Here is a 22,127-nt window from a genome sequence, read left to right as displayed (position 1 = left end):
ACCAATTTATTTGAGCATAAGCTTTCATGAGCTACAGCTCACTTCATCGGATTGTGGCACCTTAGAGACTAACCAATTTATTTGAGCATAAGCTTTTGTGAGCTACAGCTCTCTTCATCGGATGCATCCGATGAAGTGAGCTGTAGCTCACGAAAGCTTATGCTCAAATAAATTGGTTAGTCTCTAAGGTGCCACAAGTACTCCTTTTCTTCATACCAAAATAGATTTTTTTAAATGCCTTGTTTTCTCCTATTTCAACAGTTTGATGACCCTTTCTCCCTTCCAAAAGACAAATTAGGAAACAGTTGAATAAAACCAAGTTCACAATAGGAGATCATTCTTTTAGGGCCTCAATATAAAATAAAATTATACATGGTATGTACTGAAGTTGTGGTGTTGTGTTCAAATGACAAGAACACTCAAGCTTCTCTTTTTCTGATCCACTGGAGCCAAGGGGTGCAAATTCTAAAATTTATGCTCAAATATTTGGAGCCTGGATGATGATTTAGCTTTACTTCTCTGGAAAAGGTTGTGAGTAGACTTTAAACTCATAGATATTAAGGTCAGAAGGGACCATTATGATCATCTAGTCTGACCTCCTGCACAATGCAGACCACAGAATCTCACCCACCCACTCCTGCAATAAACCTCTCACCTATGTCTGAGCTATTGAAGTCCTCAAATCATGCTTTAAAGACTTCAAGGTGCAGAGAATCCTCCAGCAAGTGACCCGTGCCCCATGCTACAGAGGAAGGCGAAGAACCTCTAGGGCCTCTTCCAATCCGCCCTGGAGGAAAATTCCTTCCCTACCCCAAATATGGCGATCAGCTGAACTCTGAGCATGTGGGCAAGATTCACCAGCTAGATACCCAGGAAAGAATTCTCTGTAGTAACTCGGATCCCACTCCATCTAACATCCCATCACAGGCCATTGGGCCTATTTACTATGAATAGTTAAAGATCAGTTAATTTCCAAAATCATGTTATCCCATCATGCCATCTCCTCCATAAACTTATCAGGCAGTTTATATCCATTTGTTCTTGTGTCCACATTGGTACTGAGCTTAAATAATTCCTCTCCCTCTCCGGTATTTATCCCTCTGATATATTTATAGAGAGCAATCATATCTCCCCCTCAACCTTTTTTTGGTTAGGCTAAACAAGCCAAGCTCCTTGAGTCTCCTTTCATAAGACAGGTTTTCCATTCCTTGGATCATCCTAGTAGCCCTTCTCTGTACCTGTTCCAGTTCGAATTCATCCTTCTTAAACATGGGAGACCAGAACTGCACACAGTATTCCAGATGAGGTCTCACCAGTGCCTTGTATAACGGTATTAATACCTCGCCTGATGCATTCCAAGACCGCATTAGCTTTTTTCACGGCCATATCACATTGGCGGCTCATAGTCATCCTGTGATCAACCAATACTCCAAGGTCCTTCTCCTCCTCCGTTACTTCTAATTGATGCGTCCCCCCAGCTTATAACTAAAATTCTTGTTATTAATCCCTAAATGCATGACCTTACGCTTCTCATTATTAAATTTCATCCTATTACTATTATTTCAGTTTACAAGTAATACTTGTGGACAAGAATGTTAGTTGTACTATGCATTGAGATCCTTGACGTCACTAGGCAAGACAACATCACATAAATACAGCATGCTTACTTGTACTCAGCTTTCCGATCTAAACAATTTAAGTTTTGGAGGTTTGTTTTTTTTTTTTAAATCCAAGGTTTATTTGTAAAATGATAATATTGTAAAAGAGCATGTAGTGCTGACTACATTGCTATATTTTAAATAACTTTTTAAGTTACAACCTTCTTAATATCCTGAGATATCTGGAGTGCAGATATTCTGGTTCATCTACTAGTTTTAATTCATACATGACATCACCAGTACCATATACAGAGATTTGAAAGAACTCTTATTTCCATCAATTTTATTTATAGGAGTTGTGTGTACATTGAATACTCTTAACATTATTTTTCAGGTCAGAGTTGGTATTTATAAAGTAACAAAAATTAAGGAAAACTATTGCCAATAGAAAATGTACATTAGTACTATATTTGATCCAGTATTTTTTAAAATGGTGGTTACGGGTCAGTCTGTTTTCTCACTGAGAAACTTATCTAAGAGTCAGGCTCTGTGCAATTGAATCTGCCTCTACAGTTTTTATTCACTCCCCCAAATTAGTATGTATATATTTTTTGTGAATGTATTAATCCCACAAAATTCCATTTTTTGCTATGCAGTAAAACAATACATCTAAAGATCCTGAGAAATCTGAGTTTTCACAGTATTAACTCTATACCTTGCTCCTCAACTGGGAAGGAAACTTTCAGCCAGATCCCAGGTGGTATTTGAGGAGAAATTAGTGCATCTCACAGCAAGAATTGCTATACGGACAGTGTTGGAAATAATTTCCCTTTTAAATTTAAGGTTTAACACAACTCAGTTTCCACACAAGCATTCCTTTATTAGTTGAAATCTCAGCTAGTGTTGGTTACATCCAAAATATCAATATAAGCATATACTGCCTTATATTCTATACCCAGCAACAATGCAGTTATAAGCATTGGCTGACTACTCACAACTGGGTCAGGCCTGGGAGATACCTTCCCATTGTGCGTCTCCAGAGGGGTAAGGAAAAGCTCTGACAAGGAATGTCTAGAAAACCTTGCTTTTTACATGCTATTGCAAACAAATGATGTCACTGCTATTATTGGAGCTTAGCTAAAACTAACTCAAGCAGTTTGGGGCTATATTCTGCTTTCTTCAAGCTTTTTCCCCTTATCTCACTTTGGCCTATTTTTCTGTAGCTACTGGACTCTGCATTTCTAACCAATTATTTACTGCACCTGGTGCCCAGTTAACATTTTCTCTTTATTGCTATTGCTTAGCCCAAACTTTAAATAAGATAATACTATTATTTCCAGGATCACTACAAGTTTGACACAAACAACCCTTCGTTCTCATGATCTCATTCTTTTTGGTCACATGCTTTGGGCCTGACTCGCATCAAAATCCACACTCTGTTTAAAACCAGAGTTCACCCAGTTCTAACATGGACCTATATTCCTCCTACAGGATGTAAAAACTACCTGTCTGCTGTCTTCATTCTGGGCTTTGGACCAGTCCATGGTGTAAATTACACTGGCCATGAGTGGCCCCAATGAGCTGTTATGGCAGATATCACATGATTCAGCCATTCCCCCTTTGCCAGTAGTTAGGAAGAAGGTGCTATTTAAATTACTGTGTTGGCTCTATGCCGCTTGAGGATCTGTGCAGAGGAAATCATCTTACTAGATCTGGTGGGTTTAGGCGATGTTTATGCTGGAGAATCAGGCCATTTATTCTAAATTTCTCAAAGTATTGGTACTAGAAGCTGGAATTTTCATAATGCTAAGGCCTGATTCGTAATGTGTTATTCACAGGAGCAATAGAGCGATGGAAAATATAAATTAATTCTAAACAGCCTTCTAAAACAGTGGTTCTCAAACTTTTGTACTGGTGACACCTTTCACACTGCAAGCCTCTGAGTGCAACCCCCCTCCCCTTATAAATTAAAAACACTTTTATAATAGTGTTAAATATATATTTTTTAATGCTGGAGGTGAAGTGGGGTTTGGGGTGGAAGCTGACGGCTCAAGACCCCCCCCATGTAATAACCTTGTGACCCCCAGTTTGAGAACCTCTTTTCTAAAACAATGAATAATACTTTTTAAAAATGACTCATTTAAAATTATGAAATTACAAAAAAAGTAATGTTGATTAATTTACAAGTAATTCACACAAATAACTTCATTTGTTGGTTCTGTTAAAAGACTCGATCAAACCACTATGAAATGTACTCTGGGGAACAGTCCTGCCCTGCAAGAGTAGGTGTAGATCTACAAAGTCATCTCATATCGGTTATTCTAAATTACACAGTTGAGAATTTCCTTCCACTGTAGAGAGAAACTCAAAACAAATACATTTTTGGTAACTTGTGAAGTTGACAGTATTATTCAAATTACCTTTTGTTTTTTGTTACACCTTCTATTGTGGCTAAACATGAATATTCTTCGTGGGCACTTTTCTTTAAAATGAGTATATTTGCTGCATACTGGTTGTGTACATCTTCCATTTTTGTTCTCCATACAACTGCACTTTAAGGTTAACATGAGAATGTGTATTTGATGGAGTGTTTGCAAATGCAGTTAAATATATCAAATGGTCCAATATATTAGGACAGAAAAGGGCAATTCTTCCATTAAAATAAGTAAGCTATATGTGTTGGAAGGTGTTTTAAGTCTGCCATGCCCGAGATAGTCAGTGCATCATAGGAATATTTGGTATTTGACTCTGAATACGGTGTGCTATATTCCATAAATATATTAAAAAGTTCCAACCTTTGCTAGAGGGCACATGGAAACAATGGATCACTAAAGGTATATATGATAAGTGTTTGATTAAAATTCTGTACTCAGATGAGAAGAAAATTCAGTTACAATGCCACTGATATGTCTGCTTGCAAAAGGACAGAGGTTGGAACCTGTATCTCTAAAATTAGACGAGATGGTATGGCATACTTTGTAGGGCAGAAAAAAAGGTGCTAAACTGCCAGGATTTCTTTAATAACAGCAGTGAAAACAGGCTGGTCAATAGCATAAAATCAATGTAGAAATAGCTCAACAACATGAACACCTGAGAGAAGGAAGTTGCCTTTCTTTGAGCACTTAATGTTAACCTTAATTAATTAGGCAGAATATAATGTTACCACAGACTGCAAGACTGAGGAATGAAACAAGTACCCTCCCTAGAGACTAGAGAGAGGCACGTCATAAATATCTCTGCTGGGCTTCCTATGTGCCACTTTCAACCCTGACTTTTCATTTGGTTTATTTCATTGGAGAGGGATAAATGATTATGGGCTTACCACTGATACTACAGTGTCTGTGCTCAGATGTAGCAGATACTATGTCATCAAATCAGATGCATCATCTACAGTTACATGCACAACAGCAGTTTTTCAGACTAGTTCAGGGACTTAGTGTACATTTCTCCTTTTGTGGTGAGAATCTTATTTTCAATATTCTGAAAAGAAAAAAGCTTGAAAAACAGCATCAGAGGGCATTTATCTTGTGTACACTGTTGTGTAAGAAATTTTTTAAATTCACATGATTTGACTTATGATGATTGGATTGGGGAGTAGGAGGGAAAGAAGATGGAGTTTGGCAGAAGGCAATTGGAGTTTAGCAGTGGGCTCTTCAGCTTGAGAAGTGGGGAGGAGTGAATAGGAAGCAAGGACAGGAGAATGGGAAGAGGCAAGGTTTGAACAGGGAACCTGAGAATGAGGAAAGAGAAAGGAAGACTTCTCTAAAAGGATGAGAGAATGGAACAGAGACAGGATGAAGGTTGTGGGCTATGCTTATGCTCCATCTCACTGTATATTTACTACTACTATATATTTACTACTTAGACATTATTTAAAGGGAAATATTAATGCCACTACATTAGTTGAGGCAAATTTGAATCTGTGAAAACATCAGTTGGTGATGTCCTTGGTTATAAACTTTCAAACATCATTTATTGGGTAGTCTACGAATCACACCAATAAAAGTTAAAAAATGATTTGGAAATACACTCTATTTAATGGATTGGTCTACAAACTATGAACAAACCAGAGCGCTATCACTATTAGTAGCTCAGGGGTTTGAGCATTGGCCTGCTAAACCCAGGGTTGTGAGTTCAATCCTTGAGGGGGCCATTTAGGGATCTGGGGCAAAAACTTGTGGATTGGTCCTGCTTTGAGCAGGGGGTTGGACTAGATGACCTCCTGAGGTCCCTTCCAACCCTGATATTCTATGATTCTATGATAATCGTAGCGTGATGCTCCCATAATTCATTCCACCGCGCAGTGATCACAGGAGAAGCGGCTCTACCTCGCTTGGGCGCCTGAATGGACCACAGCGGGCAGGCACGTGGCAAGTCACGTTCTGGCCACGCCTCCAAAAACCAGCTAGCCAGCTTGCGGCCGGGGCCGTCAGTGTTGCGTCCTTGAGTCACGAAGACCACGTTACCCTCGAGATCACGTGAGCCATCGGGTGTTGCTCGCGCCGGATGTGGCTGGTGACGCAGATTGTGCGCGCCGGGTGGCTGCCAGGGTGGGGAGGGCGGATAAGATGGCGGCGCCAGAGGAGGATCCGGGCATTGGGGATGAGGAGCGGTTGGATTTCCTGAAGGAGCGGCACGTGCGCTTCTTCCAGCGCTGCCTGCAGATCCTGCCCGAGAGATACTCGTCCCTGGAGACTAGCAGGTACCGGCCTGGTTGGGAAGGCGCTGGGGGGAGAGGGCCGCAAAGTGGGGGGAGTGCGTGCGGGGCTGAGGGGGGGCCGTTGGAGCTGTCCTAAGGCCCGTCACATCGAGGCGCCTCCAGGTCGGATTCTGGTTGTAGCCGACTCGCGGACGGGGGGTCCGGCCCGCTCGCGTCTCGGCCACTCTGAGGCCCTAGCGCTGGGGTCTGGTCTGTGACACAGTCTCTGGATCTAGTTTCCACGCGTCTAGCTTCTGGGCAGGCCTCAGCGCAGCCGCTCGCACCTGATCCCGTTAGCGCGCGGGTACCGGACAGGCGGTTCGCAGCTCCTGCTGCTCAGGGACAGCTCGTGCGGGGGCTCTGGGTAGCGTGCGTTGAGCTGCTCTTTCCCTCCTGCGGGTGGCCGCGCCAGCCTGTGGTGGGAAAACGGCCGCCGTTGCACGATCGCCAGTGCAGCTGCCCTGCTGGTAGTAATCGCGGGCGGGAGGGGGCTGTACGTAGGGCATACCTGTTCCTACCAAAATGTTTTCTGATCCTGAAAGTTTGGATGTCACTGTGCTAAAATACTATTGCTTTTTCTAAACTAGTATTCCTACGATTGTTAGAGCAGCGATGTGAGAGCACTTGCAAATACTAGTGTAGTCAGGGCTGCAGTTTATATCCTCCTAAGGCCATCTGGGACAAAAGTAGCTAAGAGAAAGGTAAGTAGGTGATCCTTCCGGTCCTTGTGGCTGTTCTCCTCACACTGGAAGGAGCTCCTCCCTGCTGTGTGTACTTAAGGTCAGCAGGCATGCAGGTTGGATTAATTAAATCACTTGTTTTAAAGCAATAATTTAAATTATAATCTGAGTTTTGTTTTCCATGTGTACTTTGAATCTTGAGAAAATGAATTCTCACTGGTTGATGTAGCCATTAAGATGTCAGTTTTATTATTTACAACTGAATATAGTCATTGCACTAGTTTTGATCATTCTTTTTGCTAACCAGGAGAATGCACTATACTTGTACATCTGTTAAAGTAACTGGAGAGCTCAATGTACGTTATTCAGGTACAAAATGCAGAAATTAAGTACTATGGTGGAAACTGGTGGATGATGTATTTCTTATTTACTAGATACCTAACTTTTTGATCATGACTAATTCCAAGCTGCATTTGGATGGAAATTGGAATCCTATTTAAAATGCCCAAAGCCAAGATTTTTAACTTTTGTATTAACTGAGTTAATTAAAATTATTAGATTTTTTTCCCTACTTTAATTGTTTAAATCCACATTAGAAATTACACTCTGAACAATTCTAGGTTACTTTGATGAATGGCTTCAAGCATTTTGCTAACCTGATATCAAAAATAAAGAAGGCAAAAGTTGTTCTGTACTGGCTGAAAGTACTGATATTTTGGGTGTGGGGGAAGGGTAAATACTATCATTCACTCCATTATAAAGAGTGGAAATTATTTAACTGTTTAATGTAGTAGGTGACATACTGTGCTATTTATAAGGCTTAGTGTCAGAAGTTAAAGGTGTTTCTCCCTGACTCTGAATATAAAAAGCAGCCATTAACTCATAAAGGTTGAGTTTCAGCATATTAGTTTTTATTTTATTTAAATGATGTGAACAGATTATAGCAAGTTTAGACTGTAACATAATTTATCATAAATTTAAAACAAGTTTATTTTAAAAAAAACTTTTAAAGTTTACCCACTCTGGCAGCAAAGAAGATCCACAGAACTTCTGCTCATAGGGAAAACCCCAAATAAACAAATAGGAGGGAAAAGACAGGAAGGTAAAATGCCTGTGGGAGCTTGAGAGCAGATAAGAGAATTTTTATTTCATTTTTTAATCCAAGACATACAGTGATCTATGGGTACGTGACAAAAGGGTGAAATATTCATGAAGTCCTACCTAGAGATGGAACAGACATAATAAGTCACATCTATCACTTTGGGGCCCATATAGGGTGGTTTATTCCTTACGTTGTATTTCATAAGAACATACGAAAGACCATACTGGGTCAGAACAGTGGTTCATGTAGCCCAGTATTCCGTCTTCCAACGGTGGTCAATGCCAGATGCTTCAGAGGGAATGAACAGGACAAGGCAATTATTCCCTTTTGTCCAGTCCCAGGATCTGGCAGTCAGGTGCTTAGGGACACCCAGAGCATGGGGTTGCATCCTGGACTATCTTGGCTAATAGCCTTTGATGGACCTATCCTCCATGAACTTGCATAATTCTTTTTTGACCACTTATACTTTTGATCTTCACAACATCCCCTAGCAATGAGTTCCGCAGATTGACCTGTGCGTTGTGTGAAGTAGTTCCTTTTGTTCATTTTAAAGCTGCTATTAATTTCATTGTGTTATCTTTTGTTTTTGTGTTACGTGAAAGGGGTAAATACCACTTCCTTATTCAATTTCTCCACACCATTCATGATTTTATAGACCTCTATCATATCTCCCCTTAGTCGTCTCTTTTTCAAGCTGAATAGTTCCAGTCTTTTTAATCTTTCCTTATATAGAAACTGTTCCATACCCCTGATCATTTTTTGTTGCTTTTCTCTGTACCTTTTCCATTTCCAACATCTTTTTTGAGATGGGGGACAGGAACTGCACGCAGTATTCAAGGTGTGGGCGTACCATGGATTTATATAGTAGCGTTATTATACTCACTGTCATAAACATGAGGAAAGGGATAGATATTCCTAACATTGTTAGCTTTTTTGGACTGCTGCTGCACATTGAGTGGATGTTTTCAGAAAACTATCTGTGATGACTCCAGGATCTCTTTCTTGAGTTGTAACGGCTAATTTATACCCCATCATTTTGTGTGTAAAGGTGGTATTACGTTTTCCTATAAGAATTACTTTGCATTTATCAACATTGAGTTTCATTTGCCATTTGGTCGCCCCATCGCCCAGTTTTGTGAGATCCCTTTGTAACTCTTCACAGACTGCTTTGTACTATCTTGAGTAATTTTGTAAAGAGTGCAAACTTTATCACCTCACTCTTTATCCCTTTTTCTAGATCATTTGAGTATGTTGAACAGCACTGGTCCCAGTACAGATTCCTGGGGGACACCGCTGTTTACCTCTCTCCATTCTGAAAACATACCCTTTGTTTTTCCTGTCTTTTAACCAGTTACTGATCCATGAGAGGACCTGCCCTCTTATCCCGTGATTGCTTAGTTTGCTTAAGAGGCTTTGGTGAGGGATCTTCTCAAAGGCTTGTGCACTATATGCATTGGATCACCCTTGTCCACGTTTGTTTGACTGTCTCAGAGAATTATGGTGGTTTGGTGAGTCATGATTTCCCTTTACAAAAGCTGTGTTGACTCTTCCCCCCAACAAATCGTGTTCATCGATGTGTCTAATAATTCTGTTCTTTACTATAGTTTCAACCAGTTTGCCTGCTACTGAAGTTAGGGTTACCGGCCTTTAATTGCCAGGGTTGCCTCGGAACCCTTTTTAAAAAATTGGTGTCACATTAGCCATCCTCCAGACATCTGGAACAGAAGCTAATTTAAATGATAGGTTACATACTATAGGCAGTTGTGCTGCGATTTCATTTTTGAGTTCCTTCAGAACTTGTGGGTGAATACCATCTGGTGCTGGTGATTTATTACTATTTAATTTATCAGATTGATCTAAAACCTCTTCTTTTGTCGTCTCAATCTGGGACAGTTCCACAGATTTGTTCACTAAAAAGAATGGCTCAGGTGTAGGAATCTCCCTCACACATCCTCTGCAGTGAAGGCTGATGCAAAAATTCATTTAGCTTCTCCTCAATGGCCTTATCTTCCTTTAATGCTCTTTTTAGCACCTCAGTCATCCAGTGGCCCCACTAATTGGCAGGTTTCCTGCTTCTGATGTACTTAACTAACAGTAACTTTTTTTTTTAATCTTTTGTTAGTTGTTCTTCAAATTCTTTTTTTGGCCTGCCTAGTTATACTTTTACACTTGAATTTCCCAGTATTTGCAACTATCTGGAAGACAGATTTAGACATTGTCCTTTTTCTCCCTTCCTACCATACATTTCATTAATTATATAAATTGTGCAATAGATTAGTGAAGTAGTCTTTGATCTCTGCATTGAAATACCAGTGCAGGTCAAAAGTGAAAATGAGTTTGAAGCTCTTAAAGCTAGTGCTCACTAGACATTTATTGATGTCACCAAAACATTGCACAGTTGGGCATCTAAAATAGCAAGGTTTGGTAAACCATGTTTGGGGTGTATTAGCGGAGTTGTGTTGAAACTTGCATGGAGTCTGTCCGCAATATTTTTGATTAAGCGAGTGCTGATACCACTTTTAGGAGACCTCCATTTACTGGCTGTTTAGTGGTAGGGAGAATCTTTAACTGCACTGTAGCTTCTATGGTGTACTTAATTAAATAATTAAACATCAGTAGTGTTTGTACCTACTGCATAGTGGGGCATGATGTTGAAATAACTTCAACTGATTTAACTTATTATCAGTTTGTAACATATTTTCAGGTATTCTACCAACTTTTGGGGTTTATTGGTATTTTCAGGTTTAAATTTTCAACTTAATTAAAAGCAGCGGTATCCTGAACAACTAGAATAAATGGAGAGAATATCTAATTCTCTCTAGCTATTCTGTGCTGCAATAGCAATGGTAACTTTTTAGTGATAGTTTAGTAATGTAATTCTTACCATCACACTCAGTGCTGTAAGTGCTTGCAGAGCTCTTTTACAAGGAGAAGACCATAAGATCTTCTGTCCCTTGAGTCAAGTCTACTTGAAGTTTGTGATACATCATGGTACTTTTCCTGTGTTGCTTGTTCAACATCTCAAATAGTCATTTTAAAAAGGTTTTTGAATTGTACTTGAAAAATATATTCTCTGTCCATACCTGAGGACCAGGAGTTCTGAGTCTTTTGGTAATCAGTATGGACCTTTTTCTCTAACTTCAGACTGAGGCTTGATTTTTAAAAAAAGAAAAAGAAAGCAGGGGACTCCAAATCAGTATATCTGTTGGACCCCTTCATTTGTACGAGCCTCCTGACTTTGTAGATTTCAGTTTGGAGGCAAATGTGTCAAATATATGTTTGACACTTGACTATAAATTGAAATTTATTCAGTACCTGAAGTGGCAGGTGAAACAACCATCACACACTGTTTCATAATATTGCCAATTTGATGTTTGTGCCAAAATGGGATGCTGTAAATGAAGTCTATAGATCAGCTTTCCATTTTGTTGACTCAAAATGTTTTTGCTGTGATACTGTTCACAAAGACTAGAGTGGTGGCACAGATATAATCATCTGAAGGTACCACTGTAAGAAGCCTTGAAGGGTTAATCTTGTGCTGCTCAAAGAACTTTGCAGCTCTCTAATTAAAAAGGCCATTTGGCTCCATGGAAGAGTTTTCGGTGGACAGCCTGCTGTTATATCTCTAAATTTGGATGTGTTTTTGACACTACCATAGAATCATCATTGTTCCCAAATTAGCTTTCGCTTGATTTACCTCAGACATCTTATGTATTTGAACTAATGTGGATGTATGGTATTCCGTGCTTGATATTTCATGACAAGAGCAAAGATACAGTACTGTCACATGCGGCACTCTTTGAGAAAAGGCACGTTTTAGCAATGTGACCTATCTAAGATATTACACGGAAGAAAGTCTTGTCTGAGCACAGCTCAGAAATATAAGTGACACTGCTACGCTCTGTTACCAAAACTCCTGCGGCTTTAGAAAGAATATATATGTGCGTGTTCACAGGGGCTGGCTTTGTACTTGAGGTAAAAGAGTACCCATTACATTCTTGTCTCATTTCTACCTCCTTATTCCCAGGAACCTTTTTGAATAATGGTTTTGTTTGATTTGTGTTCCTTCCATTCCTCTTACCCTAATGTCCATTAGCTGTCCTTAACAATTCTCAGTCCATGTGCTTGTGACAAGCCTCTTAGGCAACAGTGTCCAATACCTTCACCACTAGCCACATGTGGCTAATGGGCTATTGAATTGTGGCTAATAAGAAAAACTCAGAACCACAAGTGTGGCTAGCATCAAATTTCTATTGGACACCGCTGCTCTAAAGGTATGTCTAAACTGCAATTAAAAACCCCATGGCTGGCCCATGCCAGCTGGCTCAGGCTAAGGGGCTGTTTAATTGCTGTGTAGACCTGTTTAGGCTCATGCTTGAGCCTGGGCTCTAGGATGCTGGGAAGCTGGAGGGTCCCAGAGCTTGGGCTGCAGCCTGAGACCAAACATCTACACTGCAATTAAACAGCTCCTTAACCCGAGCCCTGCAAGCCCGAGTCAGTTGGCAGAGACCCAGGTAACCTGAGTTGCGGGTGTCATTGCAGCGGAGACATGTCCTCAGAGGCTTGTCTTGCCACTAGCAAGCTAGTATGTTTGATTCACTTTTCTTTCCAGTGCAAATACTTAAATATATGGCACTTCATTAATCATACCAAAGGAAATGTGATTCATGTAATGAAGAGCCTCATTCAAGAGTATAGAAATAAGTAAATTTTAAAACACTGTTGCAGGTAAAGTTCCTTATGTAGAAGCTATACTGTACTTAATGTGTCTCACTCCTCAAGATCAGAAAGTTGAGGTTTAATTTTTTTTTTCATTTTTTGTATTAAATTTTGTTAACCTCCAGTGTGAAATTTATGGTGGGAAGTGAAAGTCGTATCTTTTTCTTTTAGGTTGACAATTGCATTTTTCGCACTCTCTGGTCTGGATATGTTGGATTCCTTAGATGTGGTGAACAAAGATGATATAATAGAATGGATTTATTCCCTGCAGGTCCTCCCCACAGAAGACAGTGAGTGAGTTTTTAGCTTTTTTTTCTTTTCTTTTTTTTTTATTGTTGACATTAACACCTTTATGTTGCTTCTAGCCCTTGGGAATAGTGCACAGTTTTTTCACAGAAAACCAATGTGACTCAGAACCAGAGGTGCTGAGTACCTGCAACTCCCATTAACTTCAAATAAAAGTTGAGGGTTTTTTTTAAAGCCTCTTTCACCTGACTTTTCAGAAGAATCCAATAGTTTTAACTTTTTTCACCTATTTCAGTTGAAGCCATGAAATGACTTTGAAGATATGAACAAGTAAAATTTTAGTAAACTCTACCATTAACAGTGGGGCAGAACAATTTGTTCTGTGTGGCTTGTAAGGTTTCCTAATCAATAAAGTATGATGGCTTATCGTGTGCTCTTTTCATACTTGAACCAACTGCAGGTGTCTCCTTTAAAGAGTTTGCAGGCTACTTCTATGAAAGAGATGTGTACATCACATGCAGGGGTGGTACTTGTCAGTGATTGTACTGATTTAGCTGCCAACATAGTTATAATTAATGTTAGCAACACCGAAGCAGCTACAGGTCAGGTAGCTACAGGTAAGGAAGCAGTGGAGCAATAATGGGAAATGAAAGATAGCAGCTGTTGAAAATGGGGAGTGGAGGGTTCGGGTACAAAATGGGACAAGCATATTACCTTGCACTTAAAAAAAAGTCTAGTTCTTGGAGGTAGGATAGCTAAATTACCTGTTCTAATATTTTTAGAATGAACGGTACTGTTGCTGTATCCCAGGGAATAGCAGGCAATCCAATTACATTTTCATGACCGTGAGGACTGTTAACCTGTCAGATGCTTTATGATATTTAGCCATTGTGTATATGTGCAAAGTGAGCATGAAATGAACTGTAGTGTTACACTCACCTTATGCTTACTTTGCACATGTGTAAATAACTACAGAGTTTGCAAGATAGTGGAGACCCAAGTGCCAGGGTTATTCTTGGGTTCTATTACTGCCCTCAGTTAATGCCTATAACACATTGACCTACTGGTCATTACAGCTTTGTAACTGAGGGAGATTTGAACTCTTTATGTGTTAAGATCTGCAGGATCAACTTCCATATATGTATGAAAAGTGAAAATATTTAGAGACTCAATTGGAAGTTCCCAAAGGCACAACTATGGACACAAGGTTGTGAGGCAATGTGGTTTAGTGACAAGAAAGTGGGAGACAGCAGACCTAGGTTCCTTTGCAGGCTCTAATACTTGCTCACATTGTAGTCTTGTGCAAGCAAGTTAATGTTGCTGATCAGTGTTTCCATCCATAAAAAAGGGGGATGATATCTACCTTTTTTGTTTGCTTGGGTAGAAAGCATATGAGTTGCAAGTATTACTCTGCCACTCTGCCTTCTAAACTATTTGATAAATCTTTCCATGGTTTTATTTATCAATCCAGACTATCAATAATGTCAACTGTTTCTTACATTCTTTTTAGAATAGAATACATCCTACAAATAGAATAAAATATTAATCTCTAATGTATTGTCTAGTCTTTTCATATAGCCAAATTTAACTCTCTTCTCTGAAAACAATTTTAACAAAAAACTGAAGGTTTTTTTTTAAAAAATTGACTTTCTTAACAGAGGCAAAATAACTGATTCCCAGTTTTCCACTGGTATAAAGCATTTGTTCCTCACTCTGGCAGGTCATGAACCGTCTGACCTATGGTTGTCATTTGGTCTAGCAGATGTTTTTGGCCCTGTTCCAGGACTGTCTGGTAGATTCAGGATTTTGGGCAGAGTAGTTTTTAGACCCTTATCTAGTGTATCCTCCAGCAGCTTATTTTATTTTTAAAGGTTTCAGAGTAACAGCCGTGTTAGTCTGTGTTCGCAAAAAGAAAAGGAGTACTTTTGCACCTTAGAGACTAACCAATTTATTTGAGCATAAGCTTTCGGGTGCCACAAGTACTCCTTTTCTTTTTCTTTTTAAAATGATGATAATGCTCCTGTCACTTGTCACTAAGCACACATACATCCTTTCGGTAAGCATACACCATACTGACAGTCTGTCGATCCCTTAAATTAGATCTGAAAACTCATAGGTGAAAAGTCAGCCCCCTCATAACAGTTGTGAGAATAGATAGACCTGTAGTGTGCTCTCCAGCTCTGCAGATTCTGGCCTTTTTTAGTCCAAGGAGAATGCCAGAGTCAGGGGCCTTCTAAGAATGGCAAGACACCAACTCCAGTTGTTCAGTTTTAAGGGTTGCTAACAAGGCTGCCTTTGATGCAGTAGCACAATATGTAAAGCTTTTTCAACTTAAAGCCCATAATGATCTATGGGAATGAGCAGTTAGCAAAAAACACGTCTGCGGCAATGCATTTCTATGCTGATGAGTCACAAATCTGTCTCTTCACCAGTAACATTTCCATCCAATCCCTCATCTTGATGTCTTGTCATTTTAACACTAACAAAACAGAATTCCTTATCTTCCCTCTGATTGTCAAGAATACTACTATCTTAACTTGTCACCCAGTCCCAAATATCAAAATTGTTTGACTCCTCCTTTTCCTTTGCCCCACATATCCAGGCCTTATCAAAATCCTGCCCCTCAACACCTCCAGCATCTGTCCTTTCCATTCCCACAATGAAATCTCCCATTCAGGCTCTTGTTCTTTCACCTTGGCTACTGTGGTTCATTCTCTCTGGCATCTCAAATACGCACATTTGTACAAAATACAGCTGCTAAGCTCTGCTTCCTTGTCTGTTAACTGGATCCTGTAACTTTCCTCTTTGAATTTCTCCACTGACTTCTCATCTGCTAGCACATCAAATTTAAGCTTCCTGTTGCCACCTTCAGAGCTTTACAGAACTCTTCCCCTCCCTAGTCAAGCTTCCTATCTGTTCCCTACACACTGCTCCTATTCTCAGCCTTGTCCACCATTTGTGAACCTCTAGCACGGTCACCTCTGTACCTTCTTCCTTGAGGCCTCCCACTGCATAGTGCAACCTCTTGAGCTTTTCTGTGTGAGCCATGTAAATCTCACTTCAATTCACTGAGAGCAGGAGTCTTAACTGTGTATAGATCACCTATTTTTGTCTTTTCCTGTATCTGCTTTCATTTGTCCTTTGATTGTGAGTTTCTTGGAGCTGGGACTGTCGTTGAGCATTTGAAAAGTGTTTGGCATATAAAAGGCATGGCTATAAATGAAATATTGCTCTTTTGGGAAACATTGTAAAAAGTCACACTTATCTATAAGGCTACTTTTCTGGATAATGAAGTAGGTGGATTAAAATTGTAAATAATAGTAACAGATTGGATATTGGTATCAGTGAGTGTCCAAAAAGGAAAAACTGGAGCCCTTTTAAAAATACCAGCTAAATTGGCAGCTCTTCAAATTTTGAAATGACTCATAATTTTCAGTACATTTCAGCTAGTTAAATTGTATTATGAAATACAGAATAAATGGGTGGCTGAATAATGGGGATAGAATTCTAATTATTTTATCTTCATTGATCTGTTTACTAGAATTCTGTGATGGAATTAATGTTCCTGCTGCTTAATAAATAAAAATAATTCCTGATCCTTAGTCCCAGATGCATACAGTGTAGCTCAGCTCCCATCTCTTCCTTTAGCAGAGTTCTGACCACTGTTTTGATGGCCCATCCTTTTCCCTGTTGGTCCAGTCTTATAACTCAGATGTAGTGTCACCCCTATGAACTAATATATTTTTCCTTATGAATTTTAAACTGCCTTTTTAATGAAGTAGCTACTTTTTGAGTAAAACAGAGCAGATTTGTTCTGAAAATAATCAAATACACCTGTCTAATTAGAGTGAAAACTTATCAAGCTGCTAAACCAAAATGCATCATATAAAAGAACGTCTCGGACAATCGCTTGGTTTCGTAGAAATAATGTCCCATTGCGAGGACTTTGTCACTGAATAAATTGATTGATTGCCTCCCACTTTTTATGGGAAAGACAATTTTTTAAAACATTTTTGCGTGCTAAATGAACATTATTATGTTTTCTGGAATGGTAACATTACTGTAAGGTTGACTTAAGTCTTAGTCTTGACCTTGATGTTTGTCTCTTCACTACTTTCAATTTCAGCTGTTTCCTGCTTACGTACCATTTTCATCTTCCTGAATGAGGGCCTCTGAACAGGGTTCAAAAAAGAAATAGATAAATTCATGGAGGATAGGACCATCAATGGCTATTAGCCAGGATCAGGAGGAATGGTTTCCCTAGCCTCTGTTTGGCAGAAGCTGGGAATGGTTGTTGGAATGGATCACTTGATTACTTGTTCTGTTCATTCCCTCTGAAGCATCTGGGATTGGCCACTGTTGGATGACAGGATACTGAGCTAGATGGCCCTTTGGTCTTATGTTGCACTCTGTTTTGTATTAAAGGGGTTTGGGTTCTATATATGAAGGATCTGTGAAAATAGATCATGGTATTATATTTTAATTTGGACTGTGGCTCTTCACTTTGGTTGTGTTTTGGTTGCATACATGCACCAATTTCTAAAAATGTGCCACTAGAATTTTCTTATTGGGAAAAAATAGGTAGAACTCCTGTGCCCACTTAAGCTTGTCTGTACCAAGCTGCCATTTCAGCAATACTTTGTAATTATTCCGCTTTCTTGTGAACATATTTATTTAATAATTAGCGGTGTTCATTACAGACTAATGGTGCACTTCTTGTGTGGTTCATGGCATTCACTCTGCCTTCTGCCTTCTTAAAGAAAAGGTCCTGTGTCTGTTTGGAGAGCCTCAACACCCAGGGCTACCACCCTTGAAAGTTATGTAACATTTCAGTTCCTTAATAGAAATTAGTATAAAAGCAAATGTATAGTTAACAGTAGCCTTATGGAAACACTAACGGAAGTTGAAGCTCATAATGGTCCAATTTCACTTTCAGATGTGGTGGGGTTTTTTTTTTTAAGAAATTGAGTATGTGTATCCTATTGTAGGTTCATGTGTGTCCTGGCTCCCTTTCCACACACCCCCGCCCCCAACTCAGAATCTTTTGCATAGCAGTGTTCAGGGGAGCTGCAGCTGTGTCCTGTGCCTCCTTGTGCTCCACTGTGAGAGTGGAGTGGCCTTGGCCTCCCTCGGTTTCCTCTTACTGCCCAGGGCAGTTAAACAGAACCTGGACTGTGTCCGACCTGCTTCTGAATTGCCTTGAATAAAGTCTTCATTTTATTAATTTCTTCCTTGATCTTGTTGGATGTTGGAAGTTTCCAAAAGAAGAAGAAAGCAATTAGGATGGATGCAGGGAGACCTGTGCACATCCCTATGTATAGTGGGGAAAGGTGCTTTGCACCTTTTGCTAGCTACGGTGTACTTATAGCCCCCTGATTTTAAACCCACCCTTCCTGTGGTGGGTTAATATCCATCATAGATGAACGCCACAGATCCAATGGTAAGAACATTTGATCTCTTCAAAATTCTGCTGGATTTGAAAGTGACCTAGACCAGGTATACACTAGAAACTTTTTGCTGGTATAATAATGTTAGGGGTGTAATTATTTTGTTCGGGGAACTGGAGTAAGCTATACTTGCAAAAGCCTATGCTAAGCAGGTTTGCGAGTATAGCTATTCCAACAAACACTTTCTGGTATAGACTCAACCATAGAGGAGATGACTTTCCTTCCCCATTGAAGGTGTGTTTTGGGTGGTGGGGGTTTTTTTGTGTTTTTTGTTGAGGGGAGAATAAAGATCCTATAATGTGAGGTAAAAGCTCAGTTTCTGAGCCTATATGCTGTCATACTTTTAATTTAGGTCTTGGCTACACTTACATTTTATAGTGCTCTAAATTGCTGGCTCAAGAGTGTGAAAAATCACCCACCCCAAGCACAGCAAGTCTGAGCTCTCTAAATCGCTAGTGTAGACAGCGCTTTGAGCTAATCCCCTCATGGAGGTGGATTACCAGGAGTGCTGGGAGAACTCTCTCCCAGCACTCACGTGCGACCACACTTGTACTTCAAAGCGTTGCAGCGGGAGTGTTCCTGTGACAGCGCTTTGAAGTTTCCAGTGTAGCCATGCCCTAAGTTTTGTTACAACGATCCACGTTCTTAGTTCCGGCACTGAAGAAACAGAAAAATATAATTGAATATGTTTGAAGTCATACTTACAACTAAGGATTCTGCTTTTATGTTTACGGTTCAGTTGCCTAACCGGTAGTCACTTTGACTACTCACATCCAAGCCACAACAGAGGGTTAGATCTAGCCCACTTGAAGTATATATCTGGATACGTGATTGACTCAAACAAATGATTGTTCTTCAGAACCTTAAACAGATTCTAACCCTTAGGCGTGCAAAGATTAGTTCACAACTGGAAGACTGTGTAGTGCTGTCTGAGGCCTCGTTTAGATCTAAAACTTAGTTCGACTTAGCTGCATAGCTCAGAGGTGTGAAAAATTTGCATGCCCTCAGTGACCCAGTTAGGTCAACCTAGCTACCACTTGTCGGAGAAGCAGATTACCTACATAAATGGAAAAAACTCCTGTCACTGTAGGAAGTGTCCGCTCTGGAGCGGTAGAGTGGCACAGCTGCAGCGCCATAATTGTGTCGCAATAGTCGATGTTGCTTAGACGTGCCCTGAGTCTCAAACAGTTCAGTGAGAACTACTCTGTTCATTTCAGTGGGGTGTGTTAAGTAGCAGATTTCCAAGTTGTGTGGCTTTTTCAGATAAGTTAAGGTGTTTTTAATTAGCATGTGCTGTTACCACAGTTATACAAACAAACGAGGTAATTGCATGCACAAATGGCAACAAAAGGCAGAAAAAGTGGTGGTAAAGGTGCCCTGTATCAGGTTTTCACTGTATGATGCTTAGTGCAACAGTTTCATAATGACTAACAGTTTAGTTACTACACAAAGGCTTTTTTCATCAGATCTTTGTGTAAAGCTCCCATTGTCACTGGTGGGAGTTCTGGTGTGGCTCAGGGTTAGTGTGTCCCTGCATTTGTAGACTTGGCCCACAATTTAAAACACAATCTGGCCTTTTCCAAGGCAAGAGTTTGACTCCCCTGCGGGGGAAGGGGAGATTGGTTCAGGGAGGGGAATAATTTTGACTTATCCCTTTCACCTGAGCAGAAGATAAGACTTTTTCCAGCTGTCTTTTTTGTTATGATTGTTTATAACTGGAACAGTGAGTGGTTATGAACTTCATTTTGATGACTTGTTGCATATTAGTTGATGCTTTAAACTTTCAATAGGCATTCATACTATTAAAACCAAAAATTAACACTAGATGGTGCTATTTCATAACTACATTTAAATTTAAATGTTTCAGCTGACAACATGCAGCTTGCTAGAGTCCTTTCACATATTTAAAGACTCAAGGTCATAGCATTTCCTTGTGCCACTGTCAACACATTTAAAAAAAAAAAAGACTAAAATCAGAAGGTGGATGAAGAAATATTTTTTTATTGGACCAACTTCTGTTTGTTGAGAGAGCTTTCAGGGTGCACAGAGCTCTTCTTCAGGTCTGGGAAAGGTACTCCTTGTCACAGCTAAATACAAAATTTAACAGTTTAGTGTAAGTAGTTAGCACATATTCTTAGACCATTGAAGGTCACTTTAACATCCCTGTTCATAGGACAAAAAGGAGGGATTCATGAGTTACAGACAGTTGTAATAAGCTGTAAATCTAGGTGTTTTTTTAATTAAGACCATGATTTTTAGTGTGTAAGCAGAGTCAGGATGAGCTCCACCTTGACATCTGGTGGTGAGATGTGGCAAAGAACTTTAGGGGCCGATATCATTTGCATAGGCACACCCACCCTGCCTAGAATGAGGCCATAGCTGCCCAAATGGTCACTTTGGCTGCTATGGGATCCCGAGTGTCTCTGTTATTGGGGCAGGAAGAATACATTGGTATTACCCTGATTATGGGAATCAAGGACAGTGGAACTGTACTTGGCCTTTTGTTATGATGGAGGGACTCGCCATCAACTAAGTAGCACTTGCTAGGCAAGGGACATGGGTTCCAAAACTGTGAATTGAGAGAGGCTGGGGACAGGTATTAATACTTGGTGGCATGGGCCCCCTGGTGAGGGCCTTACATACATCCTCCTCTCTCCACTGTGGAATATCAGAGCTAATTTTGATTCCATTTAGGAGTCTAGTTACAGGCTGCTGAGCTCACTTTGGGCTAATGGTGCACCAGCACTGAGACTCCCCTACTACAAGCTGAAATCACAAAAGAGCTAAACTTACTAAGCTGAAATCACTGAGTGTTGTGTTAGGTAGTGGGGGAGCCTGAAGATATATTGTGGAGCAGTTTGTGGGACGGCGAGCAGAGTAATTTGCGGGATGGTGAGCAGAGCAGCTTGTGGAGCAGAGCGGTTTGTTGGATGCCTAGAGCAGCTCATGGGGCGGCTGGAAGAGCGGAGCCCCATGGAGAGGTGGGGCCATCAGCTTTGGACTACGTAAGGTGGCCCTTAAACCTCCACCTTCTTCCCCCCCCCCCCCCCCCCCCGCCCCGATCTCCACCCAGGTTGGGAGGTAAAGCTCTCAGATGAACTTTCAAACTCTGGGGCTGCCCTGACCAGGGACAGAGAGACTTTGGATGATTTTGGGTTGCTGGACTCAAGAACCAAAGGGAAAGGACATGCCCCAATTTGCTTGGGGTGGGTTTTTTGCTCATGGGTCGTGTTATGAATCCTGTTGGTGGTGTTTCCCCAACATAATGCCACAAGGCGCCCAGCGGGGGTGGTATGTATTTGTCCCAGGTCGCTGGGTGGGGGCTCGAGCCAGTTTTGCATTGTGTTATTGGAATGGAACCCCTACATACTGAACCCGGCCCTTGTTGCTGCCAACTCTGACAGGCAGAAGGGTTACAAGTGTCTAACAAAGTTATCAATTTAAGCTCCCAGAAATCCTGTTTCTGATAGCTTGCTCTTAAATAGTGTCTGGATTTGTTTTATTTTTAAAAATCATTTTTTTTAAAAAAGGGAATATTTCTGTCCCCTTCTTGCCAACACCTTTATTAACATCAAGGGAGAGTGGTCGAGCTCTTGTGGAACATCACCAAGCTACTGCATAAGAAGAAAGTACAAC

At 40.4% G+C, this 22,127-nt stretch overlaps 1 protein-coding gene across 2 annotated transcripts in view; it reads left to right on the top strand.

Moving 5' to 3' along the window:
* The first annotated feature begins 6,123 nt into the window (after nt 1-6,123).
* PGGT1B (protein geranylgeranyltransferase type I subunit beta) overlaps nt 6,124-22,127 on the top strand; it is a 70,574-nt gene continuing 54,570 nt past the window's right edge. Inside the window, exons 1-3 of one of the 2 annotated variants that reach the window (XM_048849885.2) lie at nt 6,168-6,300; nt 9,431-9,587; nt 12,970-13,088. In XM_048849885.2, coding sequence (XP_048705842.1) covers nt 9,577-9,587; nt 12,970-13,088 — 130 coding nt within the window. In that variant the 5' untranslated portion in view covers nt 6,168-6,300; nt 9,431-9,576. Of the gene's footprint in view, nt 6,301-9,430; nt 9,588-12,969; nt 13,089-22,127 lie in introns of both variants that reach the window. The other variant, XM_048849883.2, reaches the window with a different exon arrangement.

This window comes from Caretta caretta, chromosome 5, assembly GCF_965140235.1.
Source record: "Caretta caretta isolate rCarCar2 chromosome 5, rCarCar1.hap1, whole genome shotgun sequence".
In the NCBI taxonomy this organism is placed as follows: Eukaryota; Metazoa; Chordata; order Testudines; family Cheloniidae; genus Caretta; species Caretta caretta.
The sequence above is the reverse complement of the archived record's forward strand: the minus strand, read 5'-3'. Positions and strand labels throughout refer to the sequence as shown.